The sequence below is a fragment of the Muntiacus reevesi genome, chromosome 1, assembly GCF_963930625.1.
Source record: "Muntiacus reevesi chromosome 1, mMunRee1.1, whole genome shotgun sequence".
NCBI classification, from domain to species: domain Eukaryota; kingdom Metazoa; phylum Chordata; class Mammalia; order Artiodactyla; family Cervidae; genus Muntiacus; species Muntiacus reevesi.
This window is the reverse complement of record NC_089249.1, coordinates 183,343,341-183,359,895: the sequence shown is the minus strand read 5'-3', so window position 1 is coordinate 183,359,895 and position 16,555 is coordinate 183,343,341. Positions and strand designations below refer to the sequence as shown.

Sequence of the window (16,555 nt, the reverse complement as noted above, 5' to 3'; positions counted from 1 at the left end):
GTGGCCACCCAGCAAGCCCCATGCTGGGGGACACGCCTGCCCCTGCCTGCCTGAGATGACAGCCCCTTCCCCAGCCCCACACCCCATTCCTGGTCAGTGGGAAGCCCCTCCCCCAAGCCTGAGCCACCAGCCGCTTCCTGTTTGCACTGGAGGTGCTGGGAGCTTTCTCCAGCAGAGCAGCACCTCACTCTGGGGTGTCATTTTGCACCTGCTGGTTTATTTTTTTGCAGCCAGCCTTCTCCTGCCCCCACCACAGCTTCTGGGGGAGAACAGGCCAGCTGCCGTCCTGAGAGCTCACCTCCCCCTCTGTCTGGCCTTTCCCCCCCCAGCATCTTTCCATCCGCCGACCAGGAAAACACTACAGCCCTGATCCCCGCCACCCACAACACGGGGGGCTCCCTGCCTGACCTGACCAACATCCACTTCCCCTCCCCCCTCCCGACCCCCCTGGACCCCGAGGAGCCCACCTTCCCCGCGCTGAGCAGCTCCAGCAGCACCGGCAACCTAGCGGCCAACCTGACGCACCTGGGCATCGGTGCTGCCGGCCAGGGTAAGCCGGGCCGGGTGAGGGGGCGCTGCTGCTGTGTGTGTGTGTGAGTGTGTGTGAGGGCTGAGCAAGGGTGCCGCTGCCCGTGTGTGTGTGTGGGCTGAGCAAGGGCGCCGCTGCCTGCCAGGGCTCTGCCCGCGTGAGAATGATGTGCGCGCGCGCGTGTGTGTGTGTGTGTGTGTGTGAGTGAGTGTGAATGAGGGCTGAGCAAGGGTGCCCCTTCCCCGACAGGGCTCCGCCCGCGTGAGGATGATGTGTGTGTGTGTGTGTGAATGAGGGCTGAGCAAGGGCACCGCTGCCCGCGTGAGGATGACACGCGCGCGTGTGTGAATAAGGGCTGAGCAAGGGCGCCGCTGCCCGACAGGGCTCTGCCCGTGTGAGGATGATGTGCGTGTGTGTGAATGAGGGCTGAACAAGGGCGCCGCTTCCCCAACAGGGCTCTGCCCTCGTGAGGATGATGCACGCGTGCGTGCGCGCGTGCGTGTGTGTGTGTGTGTGTGTGTGAATGAGGGCTGAGCAAGGGCATATCCGCAGGGCACCAGGGTGGAGGGCAGAGTCCTCCACGGGGATTTGGGGTTGCCAGGCCAACCCAAGGGGAAGGGCATCTGGGCAGAGGCCAGGGTCCAGGAAGGCACATGCCCCCAGGGCTTGGACCATGGTTCTTAAGGGGGGTTGGAGGCTTCAGGGAGTTGGGGTGGGCCAGGCTTTCCCCATGCGCCCCTCTCATGGAGGGACAGGCGTGATCTGTTCTTCATCCCGCCCCGCCCACTTCCCTCCCCCTTCTCACCTCCCTCCCACGTCCCAGTGCCCTGCTGTGACTGACAGTTTAGGACACTCCAGCCCGGCTGCCTCCCCATGCTGCACAGCCATCCTTCCCTGAGGACATTTCACGGTCCCAGTGTCCCAGGAACCCCCAGTACCACCCTGGCCCTGTTGCTCCTGAGGACTTCCGGCGGCACCATCCCCCTGTGACAGGCAGGGGCCCTGGAGGTGTCCTCCTGACCCCAGACTCTGTCCCCGCTGTGGACCTAGTGCTGGGTCCCCCCACCCATCCCCCCACCCAGAATGGCTGGCAGCTCACGACCCTCCTTTGGTCAGGCCCTTGCACAGATCTTCAGTCTCCTCCTAGAGGACGCTTCAGGCCCCGGGAGCCCCTGGTCCTGCTCCCCACCCCGACTCCTCTCCAGCCAGTGAGCTTCCACAGGGCACCCTGGCATGAGCTGCGCCTCCCCCACAGACCCCCCCTCCGGGCTCCTCACCCCGTTCCCTGCTCAGACTCCTGCCCTCCCTTCTGCAGGCTTTCTGAGACCCTGCCCATGAGCTGCCCCTTCTCACACCGAGTGGCTTTCTGCACTCGCTGAAGACAAGTCACTGTTCTGCTCTCAGCATCCCCTGGGCTGGGCCTCGGTCTCACACGTCCTCGCTGTGACCCCTGTACCCACGCTGACTGTGGGGGGTGTGGGCTTGCGTCCAGGGGGAAGGGGCAGTCCCCCAGCAGCCTGGTGGTGGGACGGGCAAGGGGGGCCATGGGGACTCACACGTGTCTCCACGTGCGTTGGGACTCAGGGGTTGATAGGCACTACCTCATCATGCCCTCCTTCAGCCCCGGAGCCACAGCCTGGGCCCCCCGCTCACCTGGTCCACAGACCCAGTGCACCTCCCCCCTGTGCTCCCCCTGCGGGGGGGTGCCATGCGGGCTTTTCTGAGAACCACACACTCACATTCCCATTGGCTGCAATTCCTCTGGGGAAGCCGACTGTAGAGAAGGGGCAGCGGCCCCTGTGCCCCCCGGGCAGCTGTGCAGAGAGGTTTCAGGGTGAAGTGGGCGAGCCTTGGAGCTGGGCGGGGTTGGCAGTGAAGGCGACCTCGGAGCCCGCAGTCGTGACTGGCTTTGATGCGGACAGGGCTGGGGCAGGTGAGGGTTGTTGAGGGCAGTGCACACTCCCTAGGTGTTCTCACGAAAAGCTGGCTCAGCCATCAGGCAGGAGACACTTGCCCTGGCCATGCCCCTGTCCCCCTCTTCCAGGGAAGGCCCAGAACACAAAACAAGCAGATTCAGGGCACCCCAAGCTCCTGGGCCCTCCAAGAGACCAGTGGGTGGGCAGCGTCCACACTCCTGTGCAAGGCAAGAAATTGGAAGGTCGCCTCCGGGGCTGCTAGGGAGGGCCCCCCCACGCCGAGTCACTGTTTCCTGGCCCCCGTTTTTCTCCTCACGCCTTGCAGCAGCCTCCAGAGCACCACCCCCTCTGCCCAAGGGTCCTTGGCAGCCCCGCCCCCACCCGCAGCCCCAGCGCCCGCCTGGGAGCAACGCACTTCCAGCCCGAGCTGAGTCTAAACAAGCACAGGAAAACAACACATGTGAAAACTATAGATGCAGGACCAAGCGCAGACCCCGAGCGGGGGCCCAGACCCCAGCCTGCCTGGCTCGGCGCATTGGCCCAGTAATGTCTGACATGTGTTCGGTTGTTTGCGAACCTGCCACTCCAAGGCAGCTTGCCTGGCCAGGGCCTCGTTTTTCTGGGCGCATTTTACATCAAGCAGAGCCGCCGGTCCCTGGTACACGTGGAGCCCACCCCCTCCCCCTGCCTGCCCGTCCTGAGGCCCTCCTCTCTCCTTCCACGTTTGCTGAAGTCATTTCCCTGGCGTGGGAGGTGGGCAGGCTGGGGTCCTCCCTCGCAGCACACCTCTGGGGCCAGCCATCCCCACACAGAGGGCTTGCATGCCGCCACCACCTGGCCTGCCCTCCCCTGGCAGCTCTCCCCGCCCGCGCTTGGCCTCCCTGCCAGCTGGCCCCACTTCTTTTCCCAAAGGTGATCCAGGTTGTCCGAAGGAATTCAGGAACAAGGCTTCCCTCGGTCCAGCCGGTGTCTCGGGGGTGGTGCCTGCCTGCCTGTGAGGCCCAGAGCTCACTCTGCAGCCAGGCCGAGGATTAAAAACCTCCCTTGTGTTCAGCACAGACGTTAGAGGCGGGCAGCCTAACCGCCCAGTGTATTTTGGCTGTCCTCCGACTGTGTGCGTGATGCTTTGAATGGACATTCAAACATGCGTGTAAAAACCTGGATTTCAGGCCTCACTGGAAGAATCAGGCCCAGTGTGGTGGGCCAAGGTCCTGCAGCTCAGAGGGACTCGAGCTCTCCAGTTGGCGGCAGACCTCTCCTGGTCCTGTCGCCCCTCCAGCCCACTCACTCCTGGCATCTGCCTCTCCTGCTTATCGGTTCCCGACATCCACTCCTGATGTGGGCGGCAGGCATCCCTTGGCCTGCTGGACAAGTGAAGCGTTGGATGCTCAGAGAAGACAAGGGGGCAGCATGGGGTCCTGACTCCCAGGGTGACCTCAGCGGCGTCTTCCAGATGCCATCCGCCTCGGCCTCTGTCAACGGCTCCCTTGACCTTGCTGTGTTTGCAGCAGCCTGATTCTGGGCCCAGGGTCTGTGTGGAAACTGGCCCCCGGGGGCTTTGCTGCAGTGTCAGCCTTCCCCCCCACCCCCACCTCAGTGTCCAGCTGAGTGGAGCCGCCAGGGCATCCAAGGGGGAAGTGCAGGCGTGACTGGGCTCGCCCTGCACCGGTGACAGCCCCAGCGAACAGCTGCCTCGGGGTGGAGGGAAGGCTGCCTGTCATCTCCCTTCCGGAGAGTGTGTGGGCTGTACTCTCGTCCACCGTTGAACCTGCCACCTCATCCGCTGGAATAAAGTTGATCTGGTGCCCTCCACGGGCTGGGCCCAGCTCCCCTGGTGAGTCAGGCAACTTCACCTGGCCTTGACTGCAAGCCAGACTCTCTTCCAAGCCTGCTCAGCACCTCACTGGGACCTCACGGTGAACTGGAAGAGACAAGGAAACTGAGTCTGGGGGCATCTGGCCAGCCCCCAGGGCACCCCTCCTGCTCCCAGCATTGGGGCTTGTGCTTTCCTGGCACTGTACCTCGAGATCAGGCAGCAGGCCCACTGCTACCACACTGAACCTGACCTCGCTTGGCTCCTTCATGACAGACACATCCAGGGATCAGCTTGCTGGGGGCGGGGAACAGGGGGAGGGAAGGAAGGGGTGACCTGGAGCGCTCCAGCAGGAGCTCCAGGGGGAAGAAGATAAAGTAACTGAGTTTCTAGCTCGGTCATTCTAGTGGGGTTGGTGCTGCAGTGTGGCAGGTGCATGGGAGGCGGGGGAGAAGGTTGTGGATGTGTCCTGAGGGGCCAAGAGGAGATCTAGCCAAAGGAGCAGTCCTGGGGAGGGATGAGGGTGAGGAGAACGATGAGGTTCGGGAAGAAACTGCAGCGTCAGACAAGACCGACTTGGTTTTGGACCTAATCAAACGCAAGCTATTTTAGGCAGAAAGAAAAGGGAGGGACTCTGTCTCCTGAAACCAGGAAGTGCCAGCATGGCTGCCTCTGAGGCTCAGGTGCTGCTTCTGCCCCTCAGCCCCCTTGTGGTTACCCCTCACGCCACTCTGAACCTCCATTCCCGGAATTCTATCAAAAGCCCCTGGGCAGGATCTCATTGGCCAGCCTGGTCATGTGTCCATCAGGGAGCCAATCATGTGGTAGCCCAGAGGTGGGGAAGTGCTGATTGGCTGGGCCTACGGGACCTGCCCCTCCTGGGTGGTTGGCCGGCACTGGAGGTGGGAGCCCCTGCAGTGCTGGGGGACCCTCAGGTCGGGGTATTGGGGCCTCAGAGGGGGCGTCCTGGGTTTGGTGCTCAGGATGTGCCTACTGGTACCTATCTGAATGTATGGATTGTCTTCAGCAGTGACCCTTCTTGTGTGAGTGCCTCCTGTCCCGATGCTGGTGGCTGGCATCACACCCACCCTCCCTACCTTTCAGGGATGAGCACCCCTGGCTCTTCACCGCAGCACCGGCCGGCCGGCGTCAGCCCACTGTCGCTGAGCACAGAGGCAAGGAGGCAGCAGGCCCAGCAGGTGTCTCCCACCCTGTCCCCGTTGTCGCCCATCACTCAGGTGCGAGGGCCCAGTGGGGCAGGGGAGGTGGGCCCGACTGTGTCTCTCTGGGAGGCCTTAGCAGAACGCTAAACATCTTCCTAACATTTTTTCTTTTTTTTTGTGGTCAAATTTTCAAAGACATGGGAAATGCAGAAATCAAGTGGCCTGGAGTCCCCTGTGTCCATCTCAGCTGATAGATTGTGCCTGTGTGACTGGCCATTCTTAACTATGCCAGTCTCTTCTTTAGGATCTCATTGGCATTTCCCGACTGTCAAAATACAGTATTTAGAGAGTCTTTTTCTGTTTTAAAAAACAAAACCTGGTAAAATACGTTACCAGGTTTCCTTCATCTGCTTCTTTGGTAGATTTTGTCTAGGAATAGGTCCATTTCATCAAGATTGCCCCCCATGTAGCACACAGCTGTTCATAGGCAGTGTCTGTGTTAAGTCACTCAGTCGTGTCTGACTCCTTGTGACCCCATGGACTGCAGCCCACCAGGCTCCTCTGTCTGTGGAATTCTCCAGAGAAGAATACTGGAGTTGGTTGCCATTGCCCTTTTCTAGGGGATCTTCCTGACCCAGGGATTGCACCCTCATCTCTTGGGTCTCCTGTAATGGCAGGCGGATTCTTTACTTACTAGCATCACCTGGGAAGCTTGTTTGTAGGCAGTGTGTGTGAAAGTCACTCAGTTTTGTCTGACTCTGTGACCCCATGGGACTATACAGTCCATGGAATTCTCCAGGCCAGAATACTGGAGTGGGTAGCCTATCCCTTTTCCAGCTGATCTTCCCGTTGCAGGAATCGAACCGGAGTCTCCTGCATTGCAGTTGGATTCTTTACCAGCTGAGCTATCAGGGAAGTCCTCTTTTTCATAATCCTTTTAATTTCTGTAAAGTTCATTCCCCCTTTTGTTTTTGATTTCCGCAGTTGGGATCTTATCTTTTTTACTTAGTCCAGGCTCCTGGAGTACGTTAGGAAGTATTCTCTCTTCTTCTGTGTTTTTTTGAAGAGTTTGAGAAACATCGCTATTACTTCTTGGAATGTTTGGTAGAACTCAGTGTAGGTGCCGCAGCCTCGACGGATCTGCGTTAGAAAGTTTAAGGTGCCTGATCTGACTTCTTCCTAGATACCAACTTCTCAGACTTCCTTTTCCAGATTCTTGGGTCCGTTTTGGTAGTTTGTGCATTCTGAGGAATTTGTCCACGTTGACTGTTTTTCAGTCCTTAGTAGATAATGTTTTTTGTTTTTTTTTTTTAACATGACCTTGATGGTCTTATCCACCTACGATGAAATTTAACAATAGTTCTGCTAACACATCTTCTGTGATGCCTGGCCTGGGCTCTGTTCCCCCACCAGGTCTCTGCGTCTTCTCCAGTTCTTCAGATTAGGAGCCGGAGCCATGGATGGTTCTTGATGGCACCATCTTCGGTCTCTCCATCTGGGGGATCCTGGCCTCATCTCCCTTCCCCGCCACGCCCCACCCCTAAGGCCTGCCTTCTTTTGAAAACACCTCTCTGTTCACAAACTGCTTACCGGCTAATGAGAAGCCAGATTTTCTTCTTAGTGTTTATATAATGTGGTTCCCAGACACTTCCAGTTCCCTCGGAAGGTAGGAACCCTTGCCTGCCTGAGGAACTGTCTGGGTCGATGGATGAGTATTGAAAACTTCCCTCTGGTTATTTTCCTCTTTCCAACTCTAAGCCCAGATCTGGTCATTGCCCAGTGACCACGTCAGTGCCTTCCTAACCCATACCATCTCCAGCTTCCCCTTGGCTGCAGGTGGCAAGAGGGGGTTCCTTCCCCTTACAGGACTCCACAGGGGCTAGGTGCTGGCTCCCCACTGAGCTCCCAGAGTGTATGCCCCATGCCTGCCTATAGCAGGGAAGCTCCAGCTCAAAGGGCCGAAGAGGAAGAGGATTCTAACTCTGCAGATGTGGAAAGTGGTGCCCCCTATTGGCCTGGGAGGAGAAAAACTCGCTGGGGGCAGGCCCACCGAGCTGCAGCCCCGTCCTCCGTGGGCCTTGGGGGACCCCTGCCCACTCAGCCTTTGCTGCCCCAGTCCAGGGTCGGGACACCCTTTGGTTTGTCCATCACTTCGCTGCCACGGGCCGTGGGGGTCCCCACCTCTGAACGTGCCTCCTGCCTGACGCCCTCCTCTCCCTGCAGGCCGTGGCCATGGATGCCCTGTCTCTGGAGCAGCAGCTGCCCTACGCCTTCTTCACCCAGGCGGGCTCTCAGCAGCCGCCACCGCCCCAGCCTCAGCCCCCGCCGCCCCCACCGCCGGCCTCCCAGCAGCAGCCGCCCCCGCAGCCCCCACAGGTGCCTGTCGGCCTCCCCCAGGGCGGCTCCCTGATGCCAAGCGCCAGCCTGACACGGGGGCCCCAGCTGCCCCCGCTCGCGGTCACGGTACCGTCCTCTCTCCCCCAGTCCCCCCCAGAGAACGCGGGCCAGCCACCGATGGGGATCGACATTGCCTCGGTAAGGCGGGAAGGGGCCTGGCTTGGGTGGGGGATGGGGGTGGGTGGGGCTTGTGCAGGAGGAACCTGGGGGCAGGGGGGAGCATCAGGGCTCCTGGCTTTATCTGCAGCCACCTCGAGGCTCTACTTTGAGGCCAGCTTGGCCAGGGGTCGGAGCAGAGGCAAACACTGTCTGGGGCCAGGGGCTCAATGGGGAATTCTGCCTGAAATCCTCAAGCCAAGTTTGTCCTCCCCACAGAGATGGGGAGACTGATTCATGAGCAGGGTCAGGTGCCCCAAACTTCACGCAGCATGGGCCACCCTGTGTCCCTCTCCGGTGGGCCTGAATGCCCCCCTCAGCCCTTCCCACCCAAGGCTTCCTCGGAGGCAGGGAGCACCCAGAGCTTTCAGGGGCTGGGGAATGGACTTCCAGGAGCCAGAGTGATGGAGATGACCTGGGAGGAATAGAAGGGGTGAAACCAGTTCTGTGGTTCTTACAACACAGTGCCCTGGGCCCAGGGCCTGCAACTCAGCCCATAGGACCCCCTTGCCTGGGACAGGCTCAGGGTAACAAATGCTAGTTTTGGGGGGTTGACCCCTGCACCTCCAAACCTTCCTGTCTGTTCAGACTTTCATCCAGGTTGCCCTGGTGGGAAGGGAGTGGTCATAGCTACTTTTGGCTTCATTCAGAGAAACGGACGCATGCTGAGGGCCCAACCAGCCCTCCCTGCTCGCTTGGCCCGTGGCCACCAGCCCCAGGGTACATGTCATCAGAACACCATGTGTTCTGTAAAACACGAGCCCTCTTGGGCTGGACAGGGCCGGCAGGTCCCCCAGAGGGGGAGACTCACACCTCCAAGCCGCGCCGATCCCTCCGAGGGCAGACCTCAGGGGTCCCCGGGACAGGACTGCACCCAAACCTTGCCTTTGGCAGAAACAGAGCAGTTATGGGGGCGGCCCTGACGGTGAGCTGCCTGGGGCACCCAGCAGTGGCAGCACCTCGCGATGGAGCTGGAGGGACCTGGAGGCATGGGGTATCCCAGCCACGCTCTCGGGTCGGGGCCCCGTGGTGGGTAATCCACCCACCACCCCCGTGGGAGCTGGCGCTCTCAGAGCTTGGGCTCCAGGGGCCTCCTCTGTGAGCTTCTGCACAGCCACTCATGGGAGGAGAAGGTCCCCCCGGTCAACTTCATCTTCCCAACCCCGAGACAACCTGAGCTGGTCACTGCCAAGCGACCATGCTGTGTCCCTGACACTCAAACCCTGCTATGTAAGCCCCTTGCCCTATCTGGGCCCAGCCCCCATTCCAAACTTCTGGGGCCGCTGAGGAAATGAAGGAGACGTAGCACTTAGGGGGCCCTGAGCCGGCAGCTGGGTCTCGTTAAACGGCAGGCTCAGAGAGGTCAAGCAGCTTGCTGAGAGACACACAGCAGGGCTTCCCTGGGCGGGACCAGAGCAGGGACTAGATTCAGATCCTGGCCTAGCGGGTCTTGGCCCCCAGGGGTCTGGTGAGACGCCAAGACCCTTTGTCATTCAAGTGAAGAGGTGACTGCCCTTTGGAAGTCTGTGGACAACATCACCCAGAGGGCCAGTCCCAAGCAACACGGGTGATGGTGACCGCCAGACACCAGGACCCCCACTCTGCACCCGATCCTGCCATCACTCGAGGCCTTCTGACTCGCCCAGGGCCTTCCCTGCCCGAGTGTGTGTGTGGGTGTGTGCACGGCTGTGTGTGTGTGTGGGTACTGGTGTGCTTTCGTGTGAGTGCTCTAAACCCGCTGAGCAGAGGCCAGCCCTTCCATAGGCCCCCAGGGCAACTCTGCAAGGCTGGGTTCTGGACTCTAACCACGTGCTCCTACCCCTCCCAGAGTTGGGTTTGGAGGCTGGGCCCCTGTACGGCCCAGGGCTCAGGTGCCCTCCTGCAGATGCCCAGGTATTCTGCTTACCTGAGGGGTGGGGGCCCCGCCAGGCGGCTGGGCCAGGCCCAGGGCCCTGCGAGCGTCCTGACCTGTCTGTCATCGCAGGCACCGGCTCTGCAGCAGTACCGCACTAGCGCCGGCTCCCCCGCCAACCAGTCTCCCACCTCGCCCGTCTCCAATCAAGGCTTCTCCCCCGGGAGCTCCCCGCAAGTAAGGGACGCCGCCCCCCTCCCCCCGCCCCACTCCAGCCTGACTGGCGCCCCCCCGGCGTGGCCCCTGCGCACCGGTCCAGCGTCTGTGCCTCCTGTCTCACTCCACCCCATCTTGTTCACTCCATTGGGGTGGGGACAAGCGCGCACAGCCACCCTACGCGGTGGCCAAGGAGAAGGCGCCCTCCCCCCGGAGCCAGCACGTTCCCACAGCACCCGCGCTGAGCCCCAGCTCAGGGTGGCAGGCTCCCCATTCACGCCAGTGACGTCGGTGCCAGCTTCACCCCAGCGGGCGGCTCAGAGCAGGCTTCCAGCAGCCTGTGCTCCATCCCTGCCCATGTCTGCCCCCGAGACCTCGTGCTTCCAGGCTTCTGGAGGTGGAGGGGTGCTCTCGCACTTTGGGAACAGCTGAGTGACAGCCAGCCTGTGTGGGGGCTCTGCTCAGCCCCCTCCACCCCTTGTGAAGGTGTGTCTCTCACCTCCAGGCCTCTAGCCTGGGAAGCTTCTTTGAATGGCCTGGCAGCCCGTCCGAGGTCCTTGCCCTCTTCGCATGGATGAGGAGCCCGAGGCTCACCCTCGACAGCAGGCAGGGCTAGACCGTGTCAGTCAGATTCAGGTTTCCCTTCATACAAGGCAGCACAGAGGACCCTGGCCCCTGACACACACAGGCATACACACAGAGGTTCCCTAACACGTGCGCACACACACACACAGCACAGGTTCCCGATCCCTGACACACACACGCATACACACAGAGGTTCTGTGACACACACATGCACACACACAGGTTCCCTGACGCGTGCACACACACACAGCACAGGTTCCCAATCCCTGACACACACACGCATACACACAGACGTTCCCTGACACACATGTACACACACACAGGTCACCAATCACACACACATACACACACACACAGAGGTTCCTGGTCTGTGACATGCACACACACACACACACACATACACACACACACACAGGTCCCCAGTCTCACACATGCACACACACACACACAGGTCCCCGATCACTCACACACACACACATCCCCAATCACACACACACACAGCACAGGTTCCTGGTCTGTGACACATGCACACACACACACAGGTCCCCGATCGCTCACACACACACACACACACACACACAGGTCCCCAGTCTCACACATGCACACACACCCTTTGCAGGCTCCTCAGAATCCCCCTTGGTGCTGCTCCCCCTTTGGCTGCATTCTGTCCAGAACCTTCCATCAGAGAAGGGGTTCCCGAAAAGCTGGCACCTGGGCCCAAAACTTCTTGCCATAGCAGTGAAGCCTCCCCAGGACCCTGCCACCCCATCCCCAAGATGTCACCAAGTTGAGAGACTTCAGGAGTCACTGGAGCGCCCCAGACCCTGACGTCCCATCCTCAGCCAGGGCTTTCCTTCCCAAGTGGAGCAGGAGTGTTCCTTCAGGCAGGGCCGTGGGGGACGTGTCCCGCTCCCCCATCTCGCAGGCTCTCAGCGCACTCTGAGCCAGGCCCTGCGTGTCAGGACAGTGACCTTCCCCTCAGGGGGACCTGAGCCTGTTCCCAAGACTCACTGACACAGGACGGCCTCTCGCTCCACCTCCCACGGCAGCCAGGGGCTGGGACTCCCCCTGGGCCCTGCAGAAGACAGGAAAGGCGCAGTGAGCTCGGCGCGCCGAGGGTCAGCCTGGTGTCCGCGCGCCCCGTCCGTCCTGTGGGCTCTGTGTGATGCTGGAGGGCTGTGGGGATGGGAGACGCTGCTCCAGGCGGGCAGCCTGCCTGGGCTGTTCTCTGAGTAACGGCCCTTCTCGTACGCGAGGTAGCACAGGAAGGTCACAGGGCAGCGGATCTCTCTCGGGAGAGGTCCACCCGGACCAGCGCGGTCCATCCTGAGCGGGGAGCGTGTTGCTGTCTCATCGTGCCTGTGTCTGTGTGTCCGTTTGTCCATCCATTATGCGCCGGCAGGGGAAGAAGCTGCTCACTCAGATGTGAAGACGGCCCTGGGAGGCCCTTCAACCCCAGTCAGGGGCTCTGCTTGGGGGCAAACCATGGCAGAAGGCAGACGAGGTTTCCCACTGAAGCTGGATCTCAGAGGACACATTCATCAGCCCCCTGGGCCTGGGTCGCCCACCGCCTTCCTGGCCCAGCCAGCATCTCCCCTGCAGGCATGAGGCAGCCAGCTTGCCATACCTGCCCTTGGGTGGATGTCTTATCTGTCTAGCTGCCTCTCCGGGACCTGAGGCAGCTGGGATTGGGCCCTTTCCGTTCCCTCCCTGCTTCCATCTGAGCAGACCTTTCTGGCAAACGCTCATGGCAGCTTTACAAGAGAAGCTGGGGTCCCCTGTGTGGGCGCTGGGGCCAAGGCCATGGGATGCCCACAGGGTCAGATGCCCCGGAGAGACGTGCCCCTGGCCTCTGCCCAGGTTGGTCATCTGCCTCCTTCAGCCTCACCGCCCCCTTTTCCAAACCTGAAGCTGGCGATTTTTAGGGCACATGTGGCCTTTTTGCCATGCTAGCTTTTCTCCCTCCTTACTCCTTTAATGCTTTAAACTCTGCCTTGGTGTTTTAATGGTGTGTCCATCCCCAGGAGCCATTCTACCTTCCAAGTGGCCGACTGTCCCTTTCCTGTGGTCAGTCCACTAAACGCTCAGAGTGGCCGGTGGTTTTGTGACCAACTCTTCTTTGTGGTGGAGGCCTGAGAGCTCAGCTTTGGCAGCTGTTGGAGAACACGGGGACCTTCCTAGAACAGGGCGCTCCAAGGGAGGAGGCCCAGGGTCTGTGGTCTGTGAAGACTCTGACCTGGATGCACAGTGGGCTGGGGCCCTGCTTCCCCGGGTCGTTGGCTGTGCTGTGAGCTGGCCACACACCCAGCTCCGTCTCTGCTCCCTCTGCACCCCCCAGACCCCGTCCTGCCATCTCACTGGCAGCATCACAGGAGTGGGCAGGAGCTCCCTGCCCCTTTTTTTTGGCATCTCAGCTGCCTCTGAGCATCCCCGGCCCCCTGCTCCTTTCCCAGCAGCCTGCCCCTGCCCCAGCTGGTGCTGGGCAAACCGGAGTGGGGCTTTCTGCCCTCTCAGCCCTGGCGGCCAGTGGGGCAGGGCCGTCTGTGTATCTGTCTCGTCCTCCTCTGTGAAGCCTTCCTGCTCGTGTGTGTGGCCTGCCTCATGTCCCCTGTCTCCCATGCCTGACAAGGTGCACATCGCATCCTGGACATCCAGAGACCTGCCGCCCTGCCCCAATCACACACTTTCCTCTGAGCTGTCACATGGGGTTCCTGGCTGCTGTGGCCCCTTGTCTTCCATCTGACGAAAATGGGCTCACCTATACTGGGGCTCACGGAGAGGAGATGGCTGGCACTTTGAGGGAAGATGGGATACAAAGGCCCCCCAGGATCAGGTGGTGGAAAGGAGCAATCGCCCTGAGGTTAGGAGTGCACCCCTCCATCGCAGGGGGCACAGGCTTTCCCGGGAGCCCTGAGATGGACGGGGTCAGCATCTCACATTCCGAGCATCTTCCAGGAAGTTGCAGAGGCCTCCCCTGGCTCCCAGCCCAGGCCAGCGGTGAGGTCCTGGGGGAGGGTCCGGGCGCACCCCCACCCCCCACGCCGGCCTCGCCCCTGCCTGGTCAGGAGCCCTGACGACAGTGGGCCTCTCTTCTGTCTGCAGCACTCCTCCACCCTGGGCGGCGTGTTTGGGGATTCATTCTATGAGCAGCAGATGGCGGCCAGGCAGGCCAATGCTCTGTCCCACCAGGTGAGCGGGCGCACGCCGCAGACGCTCGCCAGGCCCGCCCACTGCCCGGCCCGGCCCCGCGTCTGCACCCCGCCCACAGCGGGGGAGGAAGGGCAGGTGGTGGACGCTGGCAGGGACGGGCAGTGGCCGTCACCGCAGGGCCCTGGTGTGGGCCGTGCACATGGGTTTGCCGGGAGGTTGCACTGGCTTTGCCTGGACCCCGGGGTGGAGGGGGCGTGGGCCTGGGAAGGGTGGACTGCCACCCAGAGCTGTTCACTCATGTCACCAACCATCCATCCATCCATCTCCACGCACTCGGATGGGGCCGTGTGCTGGCCAGCCCAGGCAGGTGCAGAGACGGGGCGACCCCAAGGCAGAGGGACTCATGCTTGGCAGCCCCAAGCTTGGGTGTGCCGGGTGTCCCAGAGGGCGGGAGGTGCTGGCGGTCGCAGGCAGGCCGGCCAGCGACCCACAGCCAGGGTCCCAGGGCGGCCAGCGTGGGGGGAGCTGGCTCACACCCACGTGCTTCCTCTCCAGCTGGAACAGTTCAACATGATGGAGAACGCCATCAGCTCCAGCAGCCTCTACAGCCCAGGTTCGACGCTCAACTACTCCCAGGCGGCCATGATGGGCCTGACGGGCAGCCACGGGAGCCTGCAGGACACGCAGCAGCTTGGCTACCCCAGCCACAGCAGCATCCCCAACATCATCCTCACAGGTGAGGCCACCCGTCAGGGCGTGCTCGGTGCGGGTCTCGACGTCAGTGTCCCCGTGGGAGCCTCGGGGGAGATGGAATCTCTGCCTCGGTGCAGACCCACGGAGGCCAGAACCCCCACCTTGACTCACTGCTGGGCTTACAGGATACAGGCTGGGGGTACACATACTGAACCCTGGACTAGGTGTCCAGTGTCCTGGGCTCAGAGTGTGAACAGGATAGAACCAGTCACTCACCTCGCCTGCCCCCCCCTTGCCCGGGTAGGTGAACCCCATTAGCTGAACATTCACACGCACACATGCACACACACACACATTTTCACCTAGCCATGCTCAGACCTTCCAGTCTTCTCTCCCCACCCCTTGTCATGCCCCTAAAGGTTCTAGGTATTATCAAAGAAGAAGCAGTTTCCTCATAAGCCAGGGCTGTCATGGGGCTGAGGATGAGACCCTTTCTGCAGTCCCACTGGCATCTCTAGGGTGGGAGGGTTCTCTCTCCAGAGCTCCCCACAGCCTGGACTAGGGCCAGGGCCACCTGCCTGCCTCCAGGGTCTGCAGGAGATACTCTTGAGTGCAGAAGCCTTGGCCTTGGAGGTTGTGTGAGAAGGATCAGGCCTCTGTGATTGTGCAGTAGCCCAGAAAGACCAGAACTTACATGTCCATTTCCCAGACTGGGAAATGGAGGTCCCCGATCTCACAGGAGCCCAGGTTTGAACCTGGGTCTCTGTGGGGAAGCTTGGGCTTCCTTGCTGCCCACAGCCAAGTCCCCTAATGTACGCAGGCAGACTGCCCGGCAGAGTCGGGGAGGCCCCTTGCTCCCTTCAGGTGACGCTGAAGTTTGTGTCGCAAACCTCATCCCAGGGCTTCCTGGCCTTGGCACCCTGACACGTGGGTTGGCTCCATCCTGTGTACTGTGGGGTGCAGAGAGCAGCATCACAGCATCCCTGGCCTCCACCCCGACACCAGTAGCATGCCCTCCAGTAGTGACAACTAAAACTGTCCCCAGACACTGCAAATGTCCTTTGCGGCACAGACCGCTCAGGTGAGCTTCCTGGTGCGGCCTGAGCATCGACAGGGCTGTGGGGGTGCCGGGGGCCAGGGCGAAGCTGAGCCTTTTGTGTGTACCCCCCACCCCAGTGACAGGAGAGTCCCCTCCCAGCCTCTCTAAAGAACTGACCAGCACGCTGGCCGGGGTCGGTGATGTCAGCTTCGACTCTGACAACCAGTTCCCCCTGGACGAACTCAAGATTGACCCCCTGACCCTGGATGGACTGCACATGCTCAATGACCCAGATATGGTCCTGGCCGACCCGGCCACCGAGGACACCTTCCGGATGGACCGTCTGTGAGCGGGTCGCGCGGCACATGGCCGCCCAGCCCCCGGCTCTGTCACCCCGCCGGCCAGTGGTCCCGACGGCATCGCCCCGAGCCTGGGGACAGCGGCGCTCCGTCCCTTGCAAACGGCCGAGCTTGTGATTCTGAGCTTGCAATGCCGCCAAGCGCCCCCCGCCCGCCCCCCCCCCGGTCGTCCACCTCCCGCGTGAGGCCGCGCGTCGTCGCCCCCGCGGACCCTCCCTGCTCTCTCATCTCCTGTAAGCTGCGGGAAGCGTGCTGGGCAGGGCTGCCAGCCTCGGTGGGCACCACGCTCCGCGACGGTGGTGGGCTGAGGTGCATCTTGCGACTGTTGTCCAGCTCTCACTGCCTTCCTTTGTCCCTGGTCCCCCTACCTGCCCGTGCCCCCAGCCCTTGGTTAGGTAGCGAGCCAACCCCACCCTGCCAAAGGGAGAAAGTGCCAGAGAGAGGGGGGCGGACGTGAAGCGAAATAAACACTATTTGGACTGCTGTCTTTTATATTTCTGTGCACACACAGAAGGCTAGCATCCATCGCACGGAGGTGGGATGCGACCGTGTGAACAGCTAAGTCTCCTCCAGGGTCCCTGCCTCGCCCGCCCACCCCCCACCCTCCGGCCAGGCCCCTCTACGGCCACCTGTGCTGTGACACCCCCACCCCAGACTGTCGGGGACGCACGCAGAGGCAGATATTTC

The 16,555-nt window shown here is 61.4% G+C and overlaps 1 protein-coding gene across 7 annotated transcripts in view; it reads left to right on the top strand.

Annotated features, from left to right (window-relative positions):
• CRTC1 (CREB regulated transcription coactivator 1) overlaps positions 1-16,352 on the top strand; it is an 80,991-nt gene extending 64,639 nt beyond the window's left edge. For 3 of the 7 annotated variants that reach the window (XM_065917390.1, XM_065917389.1, XM_065917392.1), the window contains 7 exons: positions 330-550; positions 5,363-5,496; positions 7,645-7,956; positions 9,959-10,063; positions 13,730-13,816; positions 14,333-14,513; positions 15,647-16,352. In XM_065917390.1, the coding sequence (XP_065773462.1) occupies positions 330-550; positions 5,363-5,496; positions 7,645-7,956; positions 9,959-10,063; positions 13,730-13,816; positions 14,333-14,513; positions 15,647-15,858 (1,252 nt within the window). In that variant the 3' untranslated portion in view covers positions 15,859-16,352. The remainder of the gene's footprint in view (positions 1-329; positions 551-5,362; positions 5,497-7,644; positions 7,957-9,958; positions 10,064-13,729; positions 13,817-14,332; positions 14,514-15,646) is intronic. The other 4 variants (XM_065917395.1, XM_065917394.1, XM_065917391.1 and 1 more) reach the window with 3 other exon arrangements.
• The last annotated feature ends 203 nt before the right edge of the window (positions 16,353-16,555 follow it).